General features: G+C 38.1%; 1 protein-coding gene across 5 annotated transcripts in view; it reads right to left on the bottom strand.

Moving 5' to 3' along the window:
* The window catches only part of ATP8B4 (ATPase phospholipid transporting 8B4 (putative)), a 256970-nt gene that overhangs the window by 58096 nt on the left and 171420 nt on the right, over positions 1 to 27454 (bottom strand). For all 5 annotated transcript variants that reach the window (XM_081226816.1, XM_081226817.1, XM_081226819.1 and 2 more), the window contains 7 exons: positions 27234 to 27277; positions 22432 to 22597; positions 17507 to 17695; positions 8542 to 8657; positions 5043 to 5207; positions 3802 to 3913; positions 1967 to 2072 (listed from right to left, as the gene is read on the bottom strand). In XM_081226816.1, the coding sequence (XP_081082942.1) occupies positions 1967 to 2072; positions 3802 to 3913; positions 5043 to 5207; positions 8542 to 8657; positions 17507 to 17695; positions 22432 to 22597; positions 27234 to 27277 (898 nt within the window). The remainder of the gene's footprint in view (positions 1 to 1966; positions 2073 to 3801; positions 3914 to 5042; positions 5208 to 8541; positions 8658 to 17506; positions 17696 to 22431; positions 22598 to 27233; positions 27278 to 27454) is intronic.

Genomic DNA, 27454 nt, shown 5'->3' with positions numbered 1-27454 from the left:
TAGACTCCATAGGGTCTATTGGGGAAATATTTTTTTTTTTTTTTTTTTGCGGTAGGCGGGCCTCTCACTGCTGTGGCCTCTCCCCTTGCAGAGCACAGGCTCCGGATGCGCAGGCCCAGCAGCCATGGCTCACGGGCCCAGCCGCTCCGCGGCATGTGGGATCCTCCCAGACCGGGGCACGAACCCGTATCCCCTGCATCGGCAGGCGGACTCTCAACCACTGCGCCACCAGGGAAGCCCCCTGGGGAAATATTTTTAAAAATTAGTCCTTTTGGGCCTCCCTGGTGGCGCAGTGGTTGAGAGTCCGCCTGCCGATGCAGGGGATACGGGTTCGTGCCCCGGTCTGGGAGGATCCCACATGCCGCAGAGCGGCTGGGCCCGTGAGCCATGGCCGCTGGGCCTGCGCATCCGGAGCCTGTGCTCCGCAGCGGGAGAGGCCACAACAGTGAGAGGCCCACATACCGCAAAAAAAGAAAAAAAAAAAAAAAGAAAAAAAAAAAAATTAGTCCTTTTTGGTGGAAAGATTGAGAACAATGGCTGAAGAAAGAGGGCAAGAGGAAGGGAGGAAGTGGAAAGAGAGGAGGGAAGGCAAGAAGGATGCTCACTGAATGGCCGTAAAGCTTTATGGTCTTATATTAATCCCCCAAATAAAATAATTTATAAGGTAGGTGTTTGTATGTTTTCCCATTTTACAAATGAGGAAACCAAACAAAGAGAGGTTGAATAGCATCCCAAAAGTCACTTAGCCAGCCAGGAGCACGAAGACAAGATTCCAACTTGGCTCCAGTTAACACAGAGTCTGTACTCTTCCTCTTACACCTGCTGTCTCTCCCTGAAATCCATTCTGCTATAGTTGCTAACCTGGTGTCTTACCTCAAGTGAAGCAGCCATATGCCTCAACGACTGCATTTTTTATATTAGCTATTTAAAGAGAGTAAGAATACACCCAAGGTGTGTTTAGAGAGATACGTGACAAGTGAGTGGGTGCACAGGCTCTGGGGCTGCCTAGATTCAACCCCAGCTGAACCACTGACTGGCTGTGAAACTTTGGGCACATTATTTACCCTATGTGTGTCTCAACTTCCTAATCTGTAAAACAAGGATAATGATAACGCTTTCCACTGGGTTGCTTTGAGAATGAAACAAGACAATACATGTCTACTGCTTACCATAGGGTCCCAGGCACTATCTCAAAGCATTTAGAAATAGGCTCGCTAGAATCTTGATCTGTTTACATCTATCCTCCTTCAGCAAGAGTTAAATTCCCCCCGAAACAAAAAGTCATTTAAAGAAAAAGATTTTCTTGAGGTAAAATATTTAATTACTATTAATTGTTAAATAAATTTTTAATATTTTCCCAATAGACCGTATGGACTCTCTTGTTAAACTTATAGAAATAATAATAATAAAATTATGTCAGTATGTCATGTATGTCAAGTATGTCATGAGATTTCCCAACTTTGATCTGGCAAATACATATGCAGTCTCCAGTCATAGCTTCTAACCAGCATGATATAGCCGTTTTCTACAGTGAGTAAGGCAATGTAAAAAAGTTGGGAGATTTCATCTATAAGTATCAAGTGGGGTGCTGACAGTTAAGGCTTCCTTTCTTTTCAAAGTTCAGGAACAAAAGTTAAACGACGGAGGCACGTGAAGGAAGCCCATCATGCCCCACTGCTCTGCTGAGGTGGCTGTGTTAGCCCCTTGAGACTGTAGCAAAAGCGGCAAAGCAGTTGGCCTCTAAGCCATTTGGCCAGACCCAAAGTGGGCTGAGTTTAGAGAAGCTCCAACGAGCACCAGCAAGCAAAAATTGTTATAAGACAGCACTTTTTGAAGTTCTGGGGAAATAATTAGGCAGACTTTTGAAATGTTCTTCTTCAAAGGGGATTTTCCTCTTTCTCAACTATCAGATTTTCCTTTCCCCTCCCCCTCCCTCTCTTCCTTTCCTCCTTCCTCTAGCACTTACCTGAGTTCTTCTCTGACCTCCACGGCTGTGTTCCCTGCTATGATGAACACATCATTCATGTCATCAGTCAGCATGTTGCAGGCATAGCCAATATTGATGGCAGTTTCTGATACATAATAAAGCAGACTTCAGTTAGAACATTACTTAATAACATAAGTACCTTTTCATAAAAGTTTTGAGGCCCTTGCTCTATTTCCTTATAGCCTACAGGCCTCCTTAACTTCAAAGAGAGCATGATCGGTGATGAAATACAAGAAGCCCAGGGAGAAATTCAAAGATTTGTTAAATCCATGGAGAAATAGCAACATCTGTGAATCCTCAGCATTCTCATCTAGTTTTTTAAAAAAATCTTTTTGATTCCCAAAATGAGTATTCATGAAAATAGTACCCCAAGATCTTGTGATTAGTAAAATGTATCCATTTAAAAAATTTTACCAGAAGTCACAAATACTGCCTTTAGAGAGCTGAAATACAATCTGATATAATAGACAAATTGAAGAAAAATCTCACAAAATGTTCAGTTGAACAGAAAAAATGATCTTACAAAATTTTTTAGTTCTTCCACATGCAACATTGCCATATTTCCATTAAGTGAATAGAAATTTGGAATTTGGCTATCACCTCAAAGAAAACAAGGACTGCTGCTACTAGATAACTGGAGTATTACATGATATTGACCAGTCCTTCCTCTAATTTTGTAGAAATGGAGCCTAGGATAGTTAAGTACCCCCTTTCATCTGCAATATAATCATCTGATTCTAATTTTACTGAGTCGTTAGACTTCAGCGAATTCTATAGAATCATTAGGTTTGTCCTAAGTCAAGGAAGACAATTGATAAAACCTCACCATGTCCTTTGTAGAAACCACAGAAATGAAAGCTAAACAGTAAACTTGTGGATATTCATAACTAATTGAACAGCTGTACCCACTGATCAACATCAAACTCTAGGAAGTCTAATAACACAACACAGAGCTCGACTCTCTATGGTTTATTTTTTGTAATCAGTGATTTGAGTAAACATATAGACAACTGATTTATCATATCTGCAAATACTCCAATGTTCTAAAAAAGTTAGATAGAATCTTAAAAACGTGTGTGCCAGTTAACTGAATATTTCTGGTACACTGATGGCCAAGCAGAAAATCATTTTTGTTTTAACCACTGCTAGCAATAGATCCAAAATGTATTGATCCCCTTTTCTTTCTTAGGAAACACAGTATTCTGAACGTAATGACTCTTTCTCTGATGACTTGGCATATTGTCATGCCTGAAAGTGGGTCAGCTCTCCTTGTACAACTGCATGGGCAGTCCTGAAATTCAGCCAGGTTGCACTGGTACAGCTGTGGCAGTTGTTAAAATACCAAAATATTTCCATACCAGCTGATAAACAGCTGCTTCCTTGAGCCTCTCCAAAGCCTACCCCTCCTCTAAGATTCCGAAACCTTCCTACCATTGAAGAAACTAAAGAAGTAATGCTGAGGTCTCCAATGTCCTGCTTCAGAGCTGTGCCACTCCCTCTCCTAACCAGGAGCAGTGCACATACAAACCAATAGTTCAACATTTTTAATACCATTGTTGCCTATGGGTATAACTATTATTTTTAAGAGGCAATTGAGCTGAAACTCAACTGGCCCCAGGGTATACTATAGAAGATATTTTGTTAGTTTGAGAGTAAATTCTTGCAATATATGAGCTTTCCTTTTTGTATTTCAACTCTTTCCTATGCGGAGGACTGGGGAAATGTCTCCTTAATTAAGCTTTCTGGTTAATTAAAATTTTACCACAGAAATTATTGCCCCCTTGTCAAAACATCATCATCTATTTTCAGATTACCTTGTTTGTCTCCTGTTAGGACCCAGATCTTAATATTGGCTAGTGATAAGCTTGTAACCGTTTCAATAACACCCTCTTGTAACTTATCTTCTACAGCAGTTGCACCTAGTAGCTTCATTAAAAAAGAATACCTCACATTAATGCATGCAAAAAATACCCATAACATCCACAGCTTTCAATCACAGAGTTCAGAGGTCAAGGGACATGAAGATGGAGAGTATGATGCACTTATATAACAAGCATCCTATTATGTACAGAGGTGGGCTGGGAAGGACCCTAGAAGGAGGTTCCCTAATCAAGGCAACTGATGGGCATTCCAATTAATGCAGAGATCCTGGGAGTTAGAATTTACATGAGGGATCTGATATGCTCAGATAACATATTAGGATAATATGATAATATGGACTTCTAAGGACTTCAGAATCCCCCAGTTATATTAATATGGAAGGGTACAAAGGAGAGCCCTCATCTCAGAGTCAGGATCACAGAAAAAGTAGAGCCATTCTCTTAAATTAACAAACCATCAGATGCCATAAACTAAAAAGTGAAGGTTCTTGTGCAACATTTCATCCAAAGATGAGCAAGGTGTGCTCCCTAGTGCCTCACAATAGCTAAGCATCCTGGCCACTAGGGCCTCAGGGAAGAGTTGTTTCTAGAATATATCACACTCTGGACAGTACAGATATCATCAGAATCTCATGGGTCTAGGATGGTTTACAGCTAGAGCGCCACTCTTCATGGCAAACTTGCCCTGCTCTAAAAAGGTGGGTTATAAAGCATGGAGGAAAACACACACACACACACACACACACACACACACACACACACACACACACACACACACACACACACACACACACACACACACACACACACACACACACACACACACACACACACACACACACACACACACACACACACACACACACACACACACACACACACACACACACACACACACACACACACATGACATACCAGAGGCCGACAAAGAATAGGGAGTCTACTACCTTCTACTCTTGGGGGACTTCCAATTGCATAAGCTACTGTTAATAGAAATAATCCTCTGGCCACATATGGCAAGCTCAAAGTCAACATATAAAGCATGATTCATTGTTTGAAAGAGTAACATCTGCTGTGTGCAAGATGATTTAGCCAATGGATTATTCCCATGCTAGATCTCTAAACACATATTATCCCTTCTGTAAACACAAACCATCATGCTTCTAAACTCATACCATCAAATCCCTTTCGATTTCTTCATACAGCCCTGCTATCCGTTCATCCCTCTCATCTATGGCAGCGTTTGCATCTTCAAGCATCTTGTGCCACTCTTTGAAGTACTTGTCATCCAGATCTCTGTATGCGATGGCCAAGGTTCGAAGGCCTTCTCCTGCAAATTCCTGCCAGGACAAATGGAGACTTAGGAACCATCCCAAAACAATAATCACAGCAATAAAACAACAACGACAATAATGGGTAAGAAGTTTTGCACTCAAATTCATTTTATCTCAAGAGCACTACTTAGTCATCCTGACCTCCAACTTTCTAATTCCCTTGGAAAGGGGAGATGATATTTTTATTTTGTGTTTTGTTTGGGTTGAAACATTCAAGGGACCTAGCATTCCCCCTTAAGACTGCTGAAATGCCCTCTGAAGGGTCCTAGTTGAGAGGTGATCGATGGTGCCCATGACTTGAGATAACCATCTGAAGCAACATATTGGTTTCTAACCTATCCTCTGCCTGAAGAAAGCACTGCTGACAATGTGAGGGACCCAGCCTGTTTCAAGGCCTATGGCCCTCGGCTTTTAGGGGAGAAGAAAGGACCCTCAGAGGAGCCATAGCTCTCAAATCAAAGGTAGGAGGCTCTCTCAAGGGGCTGCAGCATGACATCTCACCAAAATCTTGTCACCTTCCTCCTAATAATACAGCCACATCTAAAATTAACTCTGTCCTACTTGTGTTTATGTTTGAAATTTTCCATAATAAAATACACTTATTCAATAATAGATGAATAAATAGGTGTCAGGTGATAGAAATTTAAGGATATAAATTAAAGTTATAATAATAACTCTAGGGGAAAAGTGAGAGAAAGGCAGAAAAGTTTAATATAAATGTTCGCTTCTGGGAAGTAGTACTAGAAATGGAGGCTGACTTTTACTTTTCATCCTAGAACTTCTGTAAATCTTTTCTTGCTATATTAAAGCCCAATTTTAATAAAACTGTTTGAAAGTTTAAAGAGACAGTCAAGTCCAGTTAGTATTTTTAAAAATCATTATTTTTCTAGAAACTATTTTCTTTGGAGTTAGTATTTAATAATAGGTCAAATTTATCAGAGGATCATACTCTTCATTTAGTGTCTCAGGAAGCCAACAATCTTAAATTATACCTCTAGTGCTTTTATCCTTCTAACATGAAAATAAATAAATAAAAATAGGAGGCTGGTAGTTGCTAAGTGTTTCACACAGCTGCAATAGCTAGAAACATATGTTGAATGCTTGGGGAAATGCTAAAAACCTCCCACTTTGCCTAGGCCTCCAGTGGTCATTTTATGGGCTTCTACACTGTAAGCGTTTTCATAGCCATTTCTGCTCCTTTGGGCATTGCCACAGAGCATGTCTTCTCTGTTGTGTTCTGGCTTATGAGACAGACACAGGTTTGCAATCAAGCATATATTAAACCGTGACACACCCTAATTAGGTAAATGGAAAGAAAAGTCAGTGCATACTGCAGTGATGTGGTTTAGCGCAGAGAGACCATGAGAAAAATTATCCAAATTTATCTCGTAGGCAGTTGGTAGCACTTTGGATATTGCAATCACATTGTACAAGCCCTCCTCCAAGACCACCACTGGGTCCCCTACTGATCTGAAAATTTAGTTACTGCCTTTTATAGATCCTTTTTATAGATCCTTTATAAGGATCTTTTATCCTCTTAATTTGCACAAACATTTCTTTGACTTTAACTTTTTTTTTTAACATCTTTATTGTAGTATAATTGCTTTACAATGGTGTGTTAGTTTCTGCTGTATAACAAAGTGAATCAGCTATATGTATACATATATCCCCATATCTCCTCCCTCTTGCGTCTCCCTTGCAACCCCACTGGGCATTACAGTGCCTTTCTCTTTGTTCTGCACAGCAGTGAATCAACTCTAAGATGACACTACAAAAGGGGACAGATGATTTAAGTTATTTAATTAGTGCATGAAACACAAGTTGAATTCTAAATGAACATTTGAACAAGGTCGTTTCCTATCATTAAACAATTCAAAAATCAATAATTAAATATAAATTTAAAACCTCAGAATTTAGAAGTCAAAATGAATAAAGTGAACGAAGCGAAAGCAAGTCAAACTGATACTACCTGGAAAATAAATCTTTTGCATAGAAATATAAAAAGATCAAATTTGGCTTCCCATACTTTAGTATGAAAATCCAGGGCCTTGGTGTTTGAGCAATGGCAAAATCAAATACTTATGATTCCAATGTTGTTTCCATAAAAAAAAAAAAAATTTAAGAAGACCATGCTAGCCTTCTGGAACAGATTAAAAGAAAATCAAGAATGCTCTATTGGAAAGACAAAAACAATAGCTATGTTTGTAACCCATATTACCAAACCATCATTCTTTAAACTTAAAGTCAGCCAGAGTTTTTTTATTTGTTTGTTTGTTTGTTTAAAGAGTCAGGGAATGTTTTATATTAAATATAGGGCTTGGCAAAGAAAATGAATCCTCAATAGTTGTTTTTTTTTCTTTTTTTGGAAGTTTTAAAAATTTTTTAATCTTTTTTTAACATCTTTATTGGAGTATAATTGCTTTACAAAGTTGTGTTAGAAAGTTTCTGCTGTATAAAAAAGTGAATTAGTTATACGTATGCATATATCTCCATATCCCCTCCCTCTTGCATGTCCCTCCCACCCTCCCTATCCCACTCCTCAATAGCTTTTTAAAGGAGAGAAACCAAGGAGGAAATAAGAGTTTTGAGCAATTGCCCTTAAATTTCATATTGGGTTAAACAGAACCTCAAACAGATAGAGAGAGCCTTGAATCTCAGCTTTAAATCAGATAATGTTCATATTAATTCATAGACTCTTACTCTTTTGCAAAAAAAAAAAAAAAAGGCGTGCCAAAGACCATCCCTGCTCCCTTTACAAACCTTTGGGAAAGAAACTATGCATAGTCTTAGGATGTATGCATTTGGTAACTTCAACCTAGGGAACACTAGTGACTCATCATGACCTGAATATAAGAACCCTTAGAGGAGAAAGTTGGCTACAGAGATTATTTTCCCCTCACCATATAAAGTAACCATAAGAGATTCCATTAGTACCAGACACATCGGAACCCAAGGGAAAGCAACCCTCCTGCTGTTCCTCTTCCCTAAACCAGTCCAGTCACCCATGTGAAACAGTCCCCAGCTGTAGGGAAGTTAGAGCAGGTTTCCCTTGGGGTCTTGACTCTTCTGGCTGGAGTTCAGGAGCCCACACTCAGTGGCTACTTCTCAGCTGCTGTGTGTTAATCCACCTGCGGTGAGACCGACCAGACTCTCAGCAGGGTAGGGGGTAGGTCCACGTGCCAGCTTCTAAACATTCACTGGCACAGTTTCCTGTGGAACCGTTCTTCACATGCTTTCTATTTCAGAAGTCAGATCATTTAACTGATATTTTAAAAATAAGACCTAACCACAGGAAGCAGCCAAAGGGCCACCGTGCTAACCTTATGACAGAGGCACTTACACTGAGATGGTCTGATGTCAAGGTCAGGAGGTCTTCGTTGGATGGATGAAGTCTTTCATACAGAATAGTGTCTGCTCCTTTGGAATAAAGCTTTATCTGTCCTTCTGGGTTTTGAACTGAAAAAAAAGTTGGGAAAGTAGATTATATTCAGTGAAATCCATCAAAACTTGACTGTCCCTGGGCTCTAGCCAGGCAAGTTGGAAATGGGCATGTTTTAGCCAGTAGTAAAATATTCAGTGCTGTTGGTTAAAAGGTCATTACCCAAGTCACCTGGCTTTACTCCTGTTTTATTAACTTAGAAATATTCCATCTACAGGAAAAAGTGTTTTCATTCTGATGTGTACAACCTTGTTATTTTCCTTGACTACTATTTCTGAAGGGCTGATACATTTAAATTAAGCCTTCTGTATTGAGCAGAACTGAGAGCTTTTTTTTGCCTGTCTCCTAATGTGAAATTCAAGACTGACTGTAGGAATCAGCTATCAGTGTCATGCCAAATGATCTCCATATGGAATTCTAGCCATTCAAAGCCATGGTTTATGCGTTAGTTCGCAGTCCTTGCTGACATGTTTCTTCACCCCCTTTACTCCTTGGAAAAGCCCTTTCATTCTTGGGTCACAATCCTGGCTACAAGCACACTTCACAGGGGGCTTTCAAAATTAAAGTTTCTATCTTCTTCCCACTGGAAGTCTGTATTAGTAGGGCTGTGTTTTTAACCTGCCCCTCAGGTTTGGGAATGATAGCCTTGACTAGGCTCCAATCCCTCATCTCCAATCCCTGTGCCCTCCCCTGGCTGTTGCACATATTGCTGTCAGACAAATCTTTCTTTAAGCTAATCTTTCCTTAAGCCTACCTTTGCAGGCTTGGTTTTACAGCTTGGCAGACACCAGACACCTAATGATTTATTGAATGAATGAATGACATAGCAATGTATTTCTCCCCTACTATTTCTGAAGGGCTGATACAATCTAGGACAACTGCCTGTGTCACAACTTCATGGTCTGAACACTGACCCTCACAAGCTTCATCGAGTCAAAGATTATTACATCCTTTCCACTGAATTATACCTTTTCTCTAAAAATAGAATGCCTCAGAACAGATGAACATAAATATTGACTACTATTAGTTTAAGAGGATACAAAGTTTAGAGCTTGATTTAAAGGAATATAAATAACATAGTACAATAAATTACTTTTCCCTCTAATCTTTTCTTTAATTGGAGTATAGTTGACATACAACATTATGTGTTACAGGTGTACAAAATAGTGATTCACAATTTTTAAAGGATATACTCCATTTATAGTTATTATACAATATTGGCTATATTCCCTGTGCTGTACAATATATGCTTATTTTATACATAATAGTTTGTGTCTCTTAATCCCCACCCTTAAATTTCCCCTCCCCGCTTTCCTCTCCCCACTGGTAACCACTAGTTTATTCTCTATATCTGTGAGTCTGCTTCTTTTTTGTTATATTCATTAGTTTGTTGTATTTTTAAGATTCCACATATGAGTGATACCATACAGTATTTGTTTTTCTCTCTGACTTATTTCACTTAGCATAATACCTTCTAAGTGCATCCATGTGGTTGCAAATGGCAAATTTAATTCTTTTTTGTGGCTGAGCAGTATTCCATTGTATATACCACATCTTCTTTATCCATTCATTTGTTGAGGGACACTTAGGTTGCTTCCTCTAATCTTTTTTTTTAACATCTTTATTGGAGTATAATTGCTTTACAATGGTGTGTTTCTGCTTTATAACAAAGTGAATCAGCTATACGTATACATATATCGCCATATCCCCTCCCTCTTGCGTCTCCCTCCCACGCTCCCTATTCCACCCCTCTAGGTGGTCACAAAGCACCGAGCTGACCTCCCTGTGCTATGCAGCTGCTTCCCACTAGCTAGCTATTTTACATTTGGTAGTGTATATATGTCCATGCCACTCTCTCACTTCTTCCCAGCTTACCCTTCCCACTCCCAGGGTCCTCAAGTCCATAGTCCATTCTCTATGTCTGTGTCTTTATTCCTGTCCTGCCCCTAGGTTCTTCAGAACCATTTTTTTTTTTTTAGATTCCACACATATATATGTGTTAGCATATGGTATTTGTTTTTCTCTTTCTGACTTACTTCACTCTGTATGACAGACTCTAAATCCATCCACCTCACTACAAATAACTCAATTTTGGGTTTTTTTAATGGCTGAGTAATATTCCATTGTATATATGTGCCACATCTTCTTTATCCATTCATCTGTCGATGGACACTTAGGTTGCTTCCATGTCCTGGCTATTGCAAATAGAGCTTCAATGAATATTGTGGTACATGACTCTTTGAATTATGATTTTCTCACTTCCTCTAATCTTTAATGACCCTTAGTCAACACTTAATCTAATCCAATTTCCTCCTAGCTTGAATAGATGTAATGTACCCTGGAAAATTTTTTTTTATTGGAATTTGTCTAGGGCTTGTCTTCTCTTCTAAGACCCATGGTCAACTTTTATAATTTCCAGAACATTTAATCCTAGGAAAGTCTGTCTCTTTCTTTTCTTATACAACAATCCAATTTAATAATTTCCCCCGTATTTTCTCCCTCCCATTACCAGAGCTATAAAGGCAAAGTGTATATATCCCACATTTGCCAGTATGACTTCTCTATGGCTGTTTATTTCTTATAGTCCAAGGTAGAATATAGGTTCTCAAACTTTTTGGTCTCAGAACCCCTTTATACTCTTAAAACTTCATGAGGACTCCATATAGGTTCTATCTATCAATATTTACCACATTAGAAATTCAAACTGAGAAATTTTATTGTATCAATAGTCTTAAGACATTAATTATAATATTACCAAAAGAATAATTATTATAACAATAAACCTATTATATATTTACATAAATAACAATTCTATGAAAAATAACTATATTTTCCAAAATAAAAACACTTAGTTTGGGGAGGGGCATTGTTTCATATGGTTACAGATATCTTTATTTTATTTATTTATTTATTTTGGCCATGCCACATGGCATGTGGGATCTTAGTTCCCAGACCAGGGATTGAACCCACACCCCCTGCTTTAGAAGTGTGGAGTCTTAACCACTGGACCACCAGGGAAGTCCCTTACAGATCTCTTTAATGTCTGGCTTAATAGAAGACAGTTGGATTCTCATATCTGCTTTTGCATTCAACCTGTTGTATTATCATATGTCATGTGGCTTTTGTAAACCTCCACAATATATTCATGAGAAAAAAAATTGAAAGACAAATATTAGTATTATTATGAAAATATTTTTGTCCTTGTGCAGCCTCTGAAAAACTATCAAGTTTTCCTAGGGTTCCCCAGACCACTCATTGAGAACCATTGGTCTAGGGAAATCACAGACCGATCTTGATTTGTGCAAATCCCTCACCATCTCTTTGTCTCAGTTTCTACTTGTGAAAAGGAGATGTTTAAATAACCTAACTTCTAAGGTCTTTCTAGCTCTACAATTTTCTGATTTAATAAAGATTTTCCATATCTGCTGCCTTCCCTTAACCCAGCATTAGCCCCTTTAAATTTTGAGTTTATGTAAACCCAATTTCATGGAATCCTGTTTAATTTTACTCACTAAACATTTCCTTTAGCAGCTCAGCAAGTTTTATATCCCTTTTCATTCAAGGCTTATAGTCACTTCTGCTAGGAAATCTCTAGGCTAATAAAATCTCTGTCATTTCAGAAGTTAGCTTTTAAAAATAAATTAAAAATAACATAGCAGCTTTAAATGTTCAAGATAACATGTGGGCAGAGCCTGGACAAAGGTCATACATTTTTAGTTATAGAATCTGCTTCCATTGCCTGTCTTTTAAATACTGGTGTTCTTCAGAGATTTACCCAGGATTGACTTTTCCTCCCATCCTTCACACTCTCATTGGGCAGTCACATTCTTTTTATGGCTTCAGTTTTCATCTACAGGATGATTGCTCTCAAATGTGTATCTCCTGCCTAAATCCATTTCCAGTGCTCCCTGCCTGTACATCCAACTACCAACTGGACATCTCCTCTTAGATGTGCCCAAGCACATCAAACTCAAACTGGACATGTTATCTATCACCAGTGACTAGTTACTCCTCCTATGTCTCCAGTCCTAATAACCAGCTTCAGGACTTCCCTGGTGGTCCAGTGGTTAAGACTCCACCTTCCAATACAGGGGGTGCGAGTTTGATCCCTGGTCAGGGAGCTAAGATCCCACGTGCCTCACAGCCATAAAAAAAACTAAAACATAAAACAGAAGTAATATTGAAACAATTTCAATAAAGACTTTAAAAATAGTCCACATTAAAAAAAAAGTCTTAAAAAAAATAATAACCAGCTTCAGCATTCACTTAGTCTCCCAAATCAGGTATCTGGCCATCATTCAAAGCTCCTCCCTTCACCACCCATACATCCAATTGAAGCCAAGAACTTCTCTCTGACACCTTCTCTCTTGCCTAGATTATCACATTAACCTAAATGGTTTTACTCCTTCCCTCCAAACTCTTCTGCAATACAGCCAGAGTCATCTTTACACCATTGCTTAGAATCCCACAATAGCTTTCTTCTGCCCTTAGATCAAGTTTGGACTCTTTAACATGTCATAAACATGTTATAATCATCCGGGGATCATCTGGCCCCTTTTTAGCCTATTTCCTATCCTGCTTCACCATTTTCTCCTGGATGCAACCACAAAATACATTTTTCAATTTCACATTCTCCTTTAGCTTCAAGTTCCTGGAACATGGTAGGTACTTAATAAATATTTGCTTGATTGAGTTGAATTATAATTATGCAAAATTCATTGAAAGCAGCAGCTATGCCTTTGTCATACAAAGGAAAGAAGAAAGTCAGAAATGGTTCCAGGTTTATGCTGTAAGGGTAAATACAATAGCAACACTGTGAAGGGTGATGAATAATTCTACTTTGTTATATCTCAGTTGGGTGGCTGTTCATACATCCACATAGAGAAATGCCTGTCACATGTCAGTGTGATTTGTACTTTGATAATCCTTAAAAGGTTTAGAGTTAAGAAACCTTTATGTAAAGATCTTCTAAGGGCTTTACAAGGAGCTATTGTAATCTATTCTTCTTTAATAATTATCTGCCACTTGCCCCTATTAATAACTATCTTTGAATTTTATCTCTGTATTTTTATTTACATAATTAGTAGTATTAATCCTTCCAAAACTACATACTGAGATTTACATGCTTATCAATATAGTATATTCTATACCTCCTGACAAAATTCTTTATAGAAATCTATTTTTATTTAGATACCTCTGGATTAAATCAGGGCTGTTGCCCCAGAATGAAAGTACCACTGGTACTTAAACTACACATTCATGATTCAATGAATGACTGTCAAAAAAAGAAAACCTCGAAGAAGGAGGAGAAGACCTAAGAGGGGGAGGAGGAGAAAGAGCAGCAGCAGCAGCAACAAATGTCTGAGCCTTCAGGTTGGGGTGTTGCCCAACCAAGCCCCGTGACAATCATGAGGCTAACATTGTTTTTCAATCTTGTTATCAAACAGAGACTTGTCTACCCTCGTGGAGTCTCTCTTTCAAATTCCTCCTGATTAAAAAACAAACAGAAATGAAATAAAGCCCGAAGCCTCCATGCATTCTGTGGTGGAACATTACCTTTCTTCATATGGGATCCATTAAGGCAAACATCCGATATTTGTGGTTAGGCTGTGATTTCCCCATAGCCTGTAATGGTGACCAACACTGGGGAAAAGCTGAAAGTTTCCCTGTGTAGCAATCTTAGGTTCTGTCAACACCCTCAGAGCAAAGAGAAACCAGTTCTGGGCCAACCCAACATCAATAACACTTCCCCTGAAGCTGTAAATAGAAGATAGTTCCGGCTGATACAACATTAAGCCAACACCCAGAGCAGCATATGTGCTCATCATTAACACTGATAGTGACTGCCTACAGCCTGTTGTCAAAAAAATAAATAAATAAACATCCTCAGATGATGTTTGGTTCCTGCTGAGAGCAATCTCCCAGAGCTAGTTTCTAGCAGCTAGAGACCAAAGGCCCTGCTATTACATATACACACATGTTTTTCAGAGTAAAAATTGATTTAATATGATGATCAGGATATTCATAAGTTACAAGGTGTTGGGTTAAATGTTATTTAATGAACATTCATAGAGAACCCACTGTGTGCTAAGCTCTGTGCTTGGCCCTGAGTAATTTATGAAGACTATGGCACAGCTCCTGCCTTCAGGCAGCACCACTCTAATAACTGAGAAAATCGTGAGCATCCCGGGATTGGCATCACACTGGTGCTATGAACAAGGTGCTCTGGGGAACAAAGGAGAATGAGGTTATTCGGAGGGTAGGAAAAGAATTGAGAGAACAGGTGATACCTGAATCAGACATTACCAGATGAGTATGAGTTTTCCAAGAAGAGAAGAGAAAAGGAAAGGTCTAGGCGGAGGAAACAGTACATGCAAACGGTGTGAAAGTGCACAATGCATGCCAGGAATGGTGAGGCCTAGTGAGGCTGGAGCACATAGTTTCAGGAAGTGGAAGAAAAGCAGCTTGAGGTCAGATTGCAAACAATCTTGAATGTCGTGCTAAGGACATCCTTTAAGTTCTAGGAAACCAGCAAGATTTTTTAAGCTGGTGATGGCAAAATCAGGCCAATGTTTTAAAAAGAATACCCTGATGTCAGCATAGAGGATTCTTTTAAGGGGAAACAGGTTTAAAGATATTGCAATAATATAAGCAAGCAGTGATGACAGGCTTAACTAAAGGAGTGGCACTGGGAATTAGGAGAAAAGCACAGTAGGCTTTTATGATAAAAATGGGTTTTTGAGGCTATTTTTAGAAAGATTATTCTGTTGCCTTGAGGAGGAGAGACTTAGAAACAGGATGACTACTGAGGATCCTATAGACAAGGCAAGAGATGCTGAAGCCTGAATGAAGAGAGTAGCAGAGTATCTCAGGGGAAAATAATGAGTAGTATTTGAAGATCTCCTAGTCCAGGGCAATGGTCCCCAGACTGGTTCTCCGCCCAGCAGCATCTGCATCAGCAATACCTGGGAGCCTGTTAGACATGCAAACTTTTAGGCCTCACCCCAGGCCTACTGAATCAGAAACTCTAGGGCCTAGGCCCAGCAATTTGCATTTTAACAAGCCCTCCTGGTGGTTCTGATGGGAACTGAAGTTTCAGAATCACTAGCCTAGGGGCACAAAGGAGATGGAAGTATCAAAAGCAAGTGAGCTACAATAGGGATTAAGAGGCTAGATGCTGGAGAACGATGTTCAAATATTTGAAACCTGGGTTCAGATATTTCCTCTGCATCTTACTGGACTTGTAACAAGTTGTGTGACAATCTCGGGCAGGATACTTAAAATCTTTGAGCCTTAATTGCCTCATCTCCTGATTGGGGGTAATACACTATCACAAGAATTTAATAAAATAATTCATTGTAAAGTGTTCAGTGCACTCACACAGGCATATAGCAAAAGGTAGTTAACAATTTTAATAAGAACTACATAAAGAGCAATAGTTGTGAGAAAGAAAGTTCTATATTAGACATACAAAATTTGAGGTAACTGTAGTACAACCCAGTGGCAGAATCCAGGAGAAGGCTGAAAGAGTGTGTGGGGACCTCAGAGAGAGATTGAAACTGAAGAACAATATGGGAAGGACACAGAATATAAGCAATAGCTACCACCATGTGAGTGGTCAAGATTATCCAAGGAGAACACAGGAAGTGAGAAGAGAAAAGGACACCAACACTGAAGAGTGGGACAAAGAATAGTCAGCTTGAAAAGGAGCTTGAGAACAAAAACACAGGACAAGAGGAGAACCAGGAGCCAGCGAGTTCACAGAGGCCAAAAGAGGAGTGTCAAGAGAAGAAGGTCAACAGTCCCGAATATCACTAAGTTTAAAAAGATAGAGAGATGAGAGTAGAAGATAGATATTAGATAGATAGATAGAAAGAAAAAAAGGAAGGAAGTGGGAGAGAGAGAGAGAGAGAGAGAGAGAGAGAAAGAAAGAAAGAGAGAGAGAGAAAGAAAGAAAGAAAGAAAAAGAAAGGAAGGAAGGAAGGGAGAGAGGGAGGGAGAGAAAGAAAGAAAGAGAGAGAGAAAGAAAGAAAGAGAGAGAGAAAGAAAGGAAGAAAGAAAGGAAGGAAGGAAGAAAAGAAAGGGAGAGAGAGGAAAAGAAAGAGAGAGAGAGAGAAAGAAAAAGGAAAGAAAGAAAAAGAAAGAGAGAAAGAAGGAAAGAGAGAGGGAGGGCTATTGCATTGGGCAGTTATGAGGTGATTGCAAACTTCTGAGAAGGTATTTCTTTTTGAACAGTGGAAGCAGAAGACTGACCCTAATAGGCTGAAAAGAGAAATCAAGGTAAGGATCAAAAACTGACCTTGAAAAATTAAGTTGTGATGGAAAGAAGAAAAATGGGGTGGCAAAATCAGTGGAGGTCAGAACATGAACAATATCTTTAAGGAAAAAGAATGATGACAGAGTTGCAGGCTGAAGGAAGGAGCCAGTGACGAAGAATAAGGAGCAAGCAGGGAAGGAAAAGGGATGGGAAGAGGTAGAATCTTTAGCATTGAAAAGGAGCAAGAGGAATTTTTCTCTGAATCAGGAAAAAGACTGAGTAAAGTTATAGCTTGGGGATGAAGGAGGAAGATGGGGAAATGGGTAAGGTGATAGTGTGCATCTCTGAGGGCCTCTTTTTTTTAAAGAAATAGCAGATGAATTTAGCTTCCAAGAGTAAAGGAGATTCATGGCAAGGTTGAGGACTTGTTACATGTTAGTTATACTCACCACTACTGAGTTGAGGCTAAGTTGAGGATAACAGAAGTTCAAAGGTTAATAAATATCACAACTCTCAGCACATAACCAAGAGTAAAATCATCCTTGAGAAGTTTCCATATAACCATAGTACTATCAAAAGATCAAAAATACTCTCAGCCATGAACCGTACCTATGACAGACATCCTTTTTCTGAAATTGTTGAAATCCAAAAAGGCAAGCAATTGATAAGTAACTAGTGTTCCCAATTCTTCTATTGTTATTGTCTCTGGGGTCCGAGACTTAAAAATGAACCCCAAATTTTTTGCAGCAGTCACTAGAGCCCCTTCATCAGGTGATTGAACTTGGTAAATCAGCTCTCCTAAAAGGAAAAGAAACAGGTGGATTAAATAACAACAAGAAAAGGAAAAGAAACAAAGGTATTAATACTGAGAATAATAACATTCATAGAACACCAATGCCAATTCCAACTCATTCTATAACACCCAACCCAAGTGTCAGCTCTAGAAATCAGACCTTTTCCACTCACCAACCAGGTGACCAGGTGCCTGTGCTGTGGATCCACAGGACACCATGTATACCACCACTGGAACCCTTGTCGTCTTACAGGAAAAGGCTCATTCCTGAGCCTGCCTCCCTACTCTGCTGAAAGTTTCTTAGGGCAGAGACCACACCTTTGTATTTTCAGTGACTAGAAATGTGCCATGAAAGTTTCACAAACTAAAACACTTTATATATATTAATGCACATAATCCTCATGGCAATGAGGTAGGGATTATTAAAATTATTATAGGCATACATCAGAGATATTGCACATTTGGTTCCAGACCACTGCAATAAAGCAAATATCACAATAAAGCGAGTGACATGAATTTTTTTGGTTCCTCAGTGCATATAAAAGTTACATTAACATTATACAGTAGTCTATTATATGTGCCATAGCATTATATATAAGAATGTACATACTGAATTAAAAAATACTTTATTGTGAGAAAATGTTAATCATCATCTGAGCCTTCAGTGAGTCATAATCTTTTTGCAATAGTAACATCAAAGATCACTGATCACCATGACAAATATAATAATAATGAAAAAGTTAAAAATATTGTAAGAATTACCAAAATGTGACATAGTGACACAAAGTGAGCAAATGCTGTTGGAAAAATGGTGCCAACAGACTTGCTCGATGCAGGGTTGCCACAAACCTTCAATTTGTAGAGAACACAGTATATGTGAAGGCAATAAAATGAGGTATGCCTGTACTCCCATTTTACACTGGTGAAAACTATGACTGAAAATATTATGTGATTTTTGCAAGATCACACAGCCAGAGTGACAGAGCAGACATTCCAATTTCCTCTTCAGTCTGCTACTAATGACCATTTTATGAGAACGCATACAAGAAATCCCTTGAAATGTAAGGAATCAAACCAGGATGTTAATGATTGGTATCTGGTATTGTGTATGTGTTGGAGTGAGGGTAAGAGGGGAGAAGAGAGGAAAAGAATGAAATGGGGGGGAAAAACATAAAAGTATACTTTAAAACCATCATGAATAAAGTAAGCCTTTCTATATAAAATTGTACTACCTTTGTATGTAAAAATAAATTAGAAAAAGTAGGCAGAGCTAGATCCATATTTACTGATTTATCGTAATGTCCAAGATAAATTGTTCAGAAAACTAGTTGCATATTAATCTATATATTATGATTCCTTCTTGTTAAAAACAAACCACTTACACATCTACATATATTCATATATATACGAGCAAATAGAAAGTGTGAAAGTATGCACACCAAATGTTAACATTGGTTACCCCTGTAGAGGTGGAATCAAAATTCAGGGAAGAAATTATTAGCTCTGCCTTTATAAATCTTTGTATTGTATGGTTTCACCTGCTGTTACAACAGGCATAAATTAATTTTCGAAATTTCAAAAAATTAAAGCAATTTCTTTTTTTTTTTTTTTTTTTGCGGTATGCGGGTCTCCCGCTGCTGCGGCCTCTCCCACCGCGGAGCACAGGCTCCGGACACGCAGGCCCAGCGGCCATGGCCCACGGGCCCAGCCGCTCCGCGGCACGCGGGATCCTCCCGGACCGGGACATGAACCCGTGTCCCCTGCATCGGCAGGCGGACTCCCAATCACTGCGCCACCAGGGAAGCCCAAAGCAATTTCTTGATCTACCCATGAAATGATATGATAACTCCCACTTCTGGCAACACTGTGGAGTAGGTGCCAGGATCAACCTCCTCTGTTGCAAAGAGCTACATATTCCATAAAGACAAAACATTTAAATATTTTGGAATGCACCCAGGACTGGCTAGAAAGCAGTCATTGTTCAGGTCAAAGACTGAAAAAAAATATGGAATAAATGAAGGGCATTTTCTAAACCAAGAGAACTTGCTCATTGGTTTCCAGTCTCTCAAGGCTTTGGTTAGAAAAGACACAGGCCAGGGAAAGAAGTTTAATGGGAGACGATCTCTTAAAACTGAGCCCCCAGAAAGGATACTCTCTCAGTATAAAGGTAAACTGAAAATCAGTGCTCCCTTTAGGAGTCATGTACCACAATGTTCATTGCAGCTCTATTTACAACAGCCAGGACATGGAAGCAACCTAAGTGTCCATCGACAGAGGAATGGATAAAGAAGACGTGGCACATATATACAATGGAATATTACTCATCCATAAAAAGAAACGAAATTGAGTTATTTGTAGTGAGGTGGAAGGACCTAGAGTCTGTCATACAGAGTGAAGTAAGTCAGAAAGAGAAAAACAAATACCGTACGCTAACACATATATATGGAACCTTAAAAAAAAAAAAAATGGCTCTGAAGAACCTAGGGGCAGGACAGGAATAAAGATGCAGACGTAGAGAATGGACTTGAGGACACGGGGAGGGGGAAGGGTAAGCTGCGATGAAGTAAGAGAGTAGCATTGACATATATACACTACCAAATGTAAAATAGCTAGCTAGTGGGAAGCAGCTGCGTAGCACAGGGAGATCAGCTCGGTGCTTTGTGACCATCTAGAGGGGTGGGATAGGAAGGGTGGGGGGGAGACGCAAGAGGGAGGGGATATGGGGATATATATACGTATATGTGTAGCTGATTCACTTTGTTATAAAGCAGAAACTAACACACTGTTGTAAAGCAATTATACTCCAATAAAGATGTTTAAAGAAAAAAAGAATGAATATTGTCAGTAAAATAGAAATCTGAGAAACGTCTGAAAGATAAAAAGTAGATTTGATAAATGAACAAATAAGAAAGGAGAAAAACACAGCTCAAAGCATTTGAAAAAGAAAATCAATACAGAGGTCAGAGCAACCCCCGAAGAGTCTCCAAATCAGAGTCAACAAATGAGAAAAGCAGAAGTGGTCTTGGAAGCACCATGAATAAAATTATTTGAAGAATTCCATTCAGCTCTCCCAGACCATTTGGGCTCTTCCTCCTGCCAGCTTACTCCGAACAGCAGGCTGCAGTGACATTTGCCCCAGGATGAAACCTTGAAAATGTTCTTCTACACAAAGTACACAATCCACCTAAGGAAACTTTTAAGATTTGAATGCTGGGGCTGTAGACCAAAGCTGAAAACAGCCAGAAGTAGCTTTAGAATTCCACAAGGATAAGAGAAATAAATTAATGACAGAAAGGAACTCCATGACTCTGATATGTTCTTCCAGCCCAGACCTTAAGTATAACTTTGTCTCACATTAGGGTTCTGGCACAGACTCCTAGCACTAGATCTGAAAAAGTAAGATAGCTAAACCGAGGTATCATATGAATTCCAGGAGAGGGGAACCCCATACCCAGAGGACGATCTATGTATTGTGCCTTTCCCCCACAATCTTGGGAGACAGGCCACTGTAATCAGAACCTACATTCACCACGAGGCAAACAGGGATTCTCAAACACAAGTAGGAACAGGCAACCACAAACCATCAAACGTTTGAGAACAACATGAAAGTTAGACACAGAACTCAAAAAACAACATTCCGTAAAATGAAACATAATAGAGGAAACAAAAGAAGATTTCAAATTAAGAATAATTAATATCCTCAAAGAGATCTAAGAAAATATCATGATGTTGAAATTAAAAGATAGCTATTAAAATAAAATAGAGCTTTAAAAATGAAATAAACTCAAAGTCAGAGATAAAAGAAATTTATTTGAAGGCATTGTGCTATCCTCAGATACATTAGTATTATAAATATTAGTTTAAGTTATAAATATAATTATGTGAATCCTCACAGCAATTAAAATCAGAGGAATGAGTTAGTCCAGCATCATCAAGGACAAAACTATGGCTTGAATGTAGTCCCAACAAAGAAAAAAAGAAGAAAAAAATATATAGAGAGAAAGAAAACATATATTCAAATGTACATATGCATATACACACATACATATATATATCACACATATACATATATATAGTCTGCAGACTATATATATTTCACTTTTGAGTTGAAATTACTTGAGTGGTAATTTTCACCCAACAGGTGATAGTAGAAAGAAATAAAACTTGTACATGGAGTAGACTGGGCCCAAATGGAGCGAGAAGCCAATTCACCGTCCACTGTCTACCTGCCTCATTGCTTCAATATTAAAGCGGCCCAGGTGATTTTGTTCTCTTCTGTGAACTCTGAGCTCTGAACAACCACCCTGGTAGTGTGGAACTTGCTCATAATGGGGACTAAACACAAGTATTCTATCAGTGTAAATCTGTCCCATTACTGGGAAAATTCATTCTAAGCATATACCTGATGGTTATCCGCATCTATTAGATATGCATGTTAATAGCGAAAGCTAAGTGGCTCAAGAGTGTTTCTCTGATTGTCCTGCCTACCAGCAAGCTCACAGTCAAATATGGTGTTCAATCATAAAAAATATTTCATCCCCTTTAACTGGCATATCTAGGCCCTCATCTTTTTGTTGTTCCTATTTCTTTTCTTTTTCTTTTCCTTTAAGTGATAGGTAAACCCCTCCTGCAATGCTATATTCTGAATTAGAAAATCCTTCCAATTCCAAACATTTTTAATAAAAATATCAATACTGATTTAAAAAACAAGGCTCACTACTCAGACACACTTTGCACTTACCTGCACTATTTTCCTCTGACATTACGGTGTGGCAGAGTGCAAGTAACCTAAGGAATTCATGCACTTTGGGATCACCCATTTTAATGGATTCCATCAGATGGTGGTCAAAAAATTGAAATGTTCTGCCTGCTTGGGGGTTGACTGAGAAACCCACAGCCTCTTTTTTCTGTAGGAGAACAACAACAACAACGAAACTGTAGACTTCATTCCAACAACAATCTTTTAAAATTCAAAAACACTTCCTCTAAGTATTTTTAGTGCTTGTATGATTTTTCAGCCTCAAAAGCCTGGCACTAAAATGGCTTTCTGTTTCCTCATTACCGTTAAATATTATCTTCTCATTTCAGAGCTATGTAAACCTTCATCACCAGAGCAGTAAACCTTCCAAAAGCATATGGGAAAGAAAAATATCCAATGGATGTACAGATTCTCAAATGTTTACTTCAACTCCAAAATACAAAGAAGCCCTGAAAACTGAAAGTTTTTTCAAAACGTACTTGATGGCAAAACCTGACCTGACTTGAACTCATTTTGGCAGCAATATCTGACCTGGAATGGTATGTGCCTAATTATAGACTTTTAAAAGTCTACTTAGTGTGAATTAAGATTTTCTGTTATAAAAATATTAATGTGTTTGATTACAGAGTACTTTCTCTGATCTCACTAGAGTTACTGCATAATATAATGACAGAATTAAAATCAGGATCTTGAGATATTTGTACTCACGTGTTCATTGCAGCATTATTCACAATAGCCAAGAGGTAGAAACAACATAAATGTCCATCAACAGATAAATAAGGAATATGTGGTTATATATATACAACGGAATATTATTCAGCCATTAAAAAAGAAATCCTGTCTTTATGCTATGACATGAATGAACTTCGAGGGCATTATGCTAAGTGAAATAAACCGCTCACAAAAGAACAAATATTGCATGATTCCATTTATATGAGGTATCTAAAGTAGTAGAATTCACAGAAACTGAGTGTAGAATGGTAGTTTCCAGGGACTAGAAGAATGGAGAAGTGGGGCATTGCAGTTCAATGAGAATTACAGAGTTTCAGACATGCAAGGTGAAAAAATTCTGGGACCTGCAGTACAACATTGTGCTCATTGTTAATAATAGTTTACTGTCCACTTAAAAATTTGTTGACTGAAAAAAAAAACAAGATGAAAGAAATAGGGTTCAATAAAGAACAGAACAAAATAGTAGATAATCCAATACTAAATAAGATCTCTGTTAATTCACTGACTTCTGAAAAGCACAAAACGTACTTCTAACTTTTAAATGTTTATTATTCAAAGCACTAGACCTGTGATCATGTCTTTGCAAGGGCAGTTAATGGGAAAATACTTTTAATATACACTCTGTCTTGGAGATCACAGAATAATATTTTAAATATAATACTTATATATCCAAGTATATGAGAAGACATACCAGTATAGAAGATACTCCATTAGTTGTGTTTATCCCAGAATCATAGAGACTTATTTAATCACAGATTGTTTTGTTCATGTAATAAAGTTTGAAAACAACCACACATAAGGGGGAAAAAATGATCAACTCACTAGTAAGTAGTAAAATACACACTGGCTTTAGACTTCCCTAAACCCCGCCCAGGGAAGAAACTATGACTTAAAGAGATTACAGCCTGTCAAACTGTCATTCAAATATAAAGTCAACAGATAGTTCTGAACAGATATTTTTCATGAACCCGTCTTGAAACTAGAGGATACTTCAGCCAAATAAGAGATAACTGGAAAAACAGTGGGAAAGGGAGCAGTTAGTGGTAAGCACCAAATCTCTCTAAGTGAAGAACTAAATATAAAAGAAATAGATTAGGATGGCAAAACAAAATGTATATATTATATACACTGACTATGTAGAAAAGACTGATAAAAATTAGAAGATCCTGATTTCCTCATTTTAGTATCTGAAGGTCAGAAGATATCATTTAAAAACTCAAACCAACTAAGAGAAATCTATGTATATTTAAGATTAAGAAGCATCATTAATACAAGTAGTAGGAAAATATGAGGGAAAGAAGGACAAATATAATAATTTTACCATTTTTCATATTAGGAAATTGATAGACACTGCTTATGAAAAAAGAATTGAGTATTGTATAAACTCTTGAAAGTATACAGTAGAGAAACAATAAAATACTTTCCTAAATATTACAAGAGAAGCACACACACAGAGCAGAGTCCATACAGAGAATTATTAAAAATTATAAAGACACAAAGTGTAACCTAAAATATTTAACAGAGCCAATGTAGATGGCCCAAACTCACTTATTAAAAAATTGGATGCAAAGCAAAATCCAACCCTCTGCTATACATGAGCCACAGCTAAAACAAAGTTATTTAGGAATATTGAAAATAAGAGGTGGGCAAATGCAAATCAAAAGAAACCAGGAGACATGACCTTGATATTAAATAAGGCTGAATCCAGGCCAAGGAGAATTAAATGAGTCAAAGAAGAGCACATTCATAATAAAAATATAACCACTGTGAACATCAATGCACCTCAAGATAGCATCAATACTCATAAAATGAAGACTTCAGGATATATAGGAGCTAGAGAGAGAGAGAAATTATCAGAACACTTTAGTTAACCTCTTTAATCCAAACAGATAATATAGATAAAAGATAAATAATGAAACAGAAGACCTAAATAATATAATTAATAAGGTAGAACTAAAATGACATACAGCTAATTTTATACCTTGAAAACAGAATATACATAAGCTTTCTTTTTAAGGACCCTGGAACACAGACAATAATTGATCATATTATGCCACAAAGAAAACCCAAATAAATTCCAAAAAAGTAGAAATAATACAAATCTATTCTTCTTGTTTCATTTTGTTTTGTTTGTTTGTTTGTTTTGTGGTACGCGGGCCTCTCACTGCTGTGACCTCTCCCGTTGTGGAGCACAGGCTCCGGATGCGCAGGCTCAGCGGCCATGGCTCACGGGCCCAGCCGCTCCGCAGCATGTGGGATCTTCCCAGACCAGGACACGAACCCGTGTCCCCTGCATCGGTAGGCAGACTCCCAACCACTGCGCCACCAGGGAAGCCCCTGTTTTTATAGTTAATAATACTTTATTTTATATTTAAAAGTTGCTAAGGGAATAGAATTTCAAAACTCTCATCACAAGAAAAAATAACTTGTAATTTCAGTAGTGATGGATTTTTTGTTTGTTTTTTGAATTTTATTTATTTTTTTATACAGCAGGTTCTTATTAGTTATCCATTTTACACGTATTAGTGTATATACAAATCTATTCTTTTATTAAAAGTACAATAAAGGTTGGGGGGGGGAGTCCCAACCGCTTCGAAATTTTAAAGTTCTTCCTTAAAAACTCATGGTTCAATGTGGATATTCAAATTGACATAACAAAAATAAAGATACTTTAATACACTACAGGCCAAAATCCATGTAATTAAAACTAAAGTAGTGTTCAGAGGGAAATTAATAACCACAAATACTTGTATAAAAAAAGGAAAGAGGGACTTCCCTGGTGGTCCAGTGGTTGAGAATCCACCTTCCAATGCAGGGGACGTGGCTTCGATCCCTGGTCGGAGAACTAAGATCCCACATGTTGTGGGGCAACTAAGCCTGCACTCTGCAACTAGAGAGCCCATGCACTGCAACTACTGAGCCCGTGTGCTCTGGAGCAACTAGAGAGCCCACGTGCCACAACTAGAGAGAAGCCTGCGCGACACAACAAAAGATCCTGCGTGCTGCAACTAAGACCCAATGCAGCCATAAATAAATATTTTTTAAAACAGGAAAGAACAAATTTTTTATTATTTTACTGAAGTATAGTTGATTTACAATGTTGCGGTTAATTTCCGCTGCACAGCAAAGTGACTTTTTACATACTCTTGTCAAAAATCAAACACTGATAAAACATTGTGTTGGTGAAAGTAGGAGAAAGCAGGCACTCTTGTACATTGCTTGTGACAGGGTAAATTGATATAAATTCTAAAGAGGACAATTTGGCAATATTTATCAAATTATAAATGCACTTTTTTTTTTTTTGCGGTATGCGGGCCTCTTACTGTTATGGCCTCTCCCGTTGCGGAGCACAGGCTCTGGACGTGCAGGCTCAGTGGCCATGGCTCACGGGCCTAGCTGCTCTGTGGCATGTGGGATCTTCCCGGACTGGGGCACGAACCCATGTCCCCTGCATCGGCAGGCGGACACTCAACCACAGCACCACCAGGGAAGCCCTAAATGCATATATTTTGATTGAGCAGTTCCATTTCTAGAAATGGAACTTGTTAGAGAATATAGGATCCATGTGATATAATGTATACACTGTTATTTTTGCTGCATTTTCTTTACAAGCACAATATTGAAAATATTCTGAATGTCCATTCCTGTCTCCTTACATAAATTAAGGAACATTGGTATAACAGACTATTATTCACCGTAAAGAGAATAAGGGAGCACTTTTTTTCCACTGATATAGAAAGATCTTGATCATTGTTGAGGAAGAAAGTTAAGAACAGTATGTATACTTCACTACCAACTATGTAAAAAATGGAGAAATATGTTTGCTTGTATGTAATAAATATCTCTAAAAGAGAAAAAAAAACAGGGAACTCTGTGGTTGGGAAACCTGGACGAGAAGGAATTTTGAACCATATGAATCTATTTTTTTAATGTTACATATTAGGTATCTCATCTGGTCATAGTGGAAATCAGGCGTCTAGGAACTCATCATTTTTAAAAAGCATATACAATTTGAAATTAAAAGTAAGAATGAATTTTTATCACTTCCACACCTTTGTCATGTCTGTCTTCTGACCCAGGACATCATGTACTTCGCCTGAAAAAACAAAAATTGAGAATTAAAAATAAATGAAATTGAAACTAGATTTAGTCATTTAGTTTTAAGAAATATACTTGTTTATTAAAGCACTACTACTAGATGACATTATGAGTTCAAACCTAGACATTTTAAGGAGTGTTTTCAAACTGTAACGGTAGATACAGTGATTAACAC

The sequence above is a fragment of the Mesoplodon bidens genome (genome assembly GCF_964165515.1).
Source record: "Mesoplodon bidens genome assembly, chromosome: 3".
In the NCBI taxonomy this organism is placed as follows: Eukaryota; Metazoa; Chordata; class Mammalia; order Artiodactyla; family Ziphiidae; genus Mesoplodon; species Mesoplodon bidens.
Note: the sequence above shows the minus strand (reverse complement) of the source record. Positions and strands in the feature narration are given on the sequence as shown.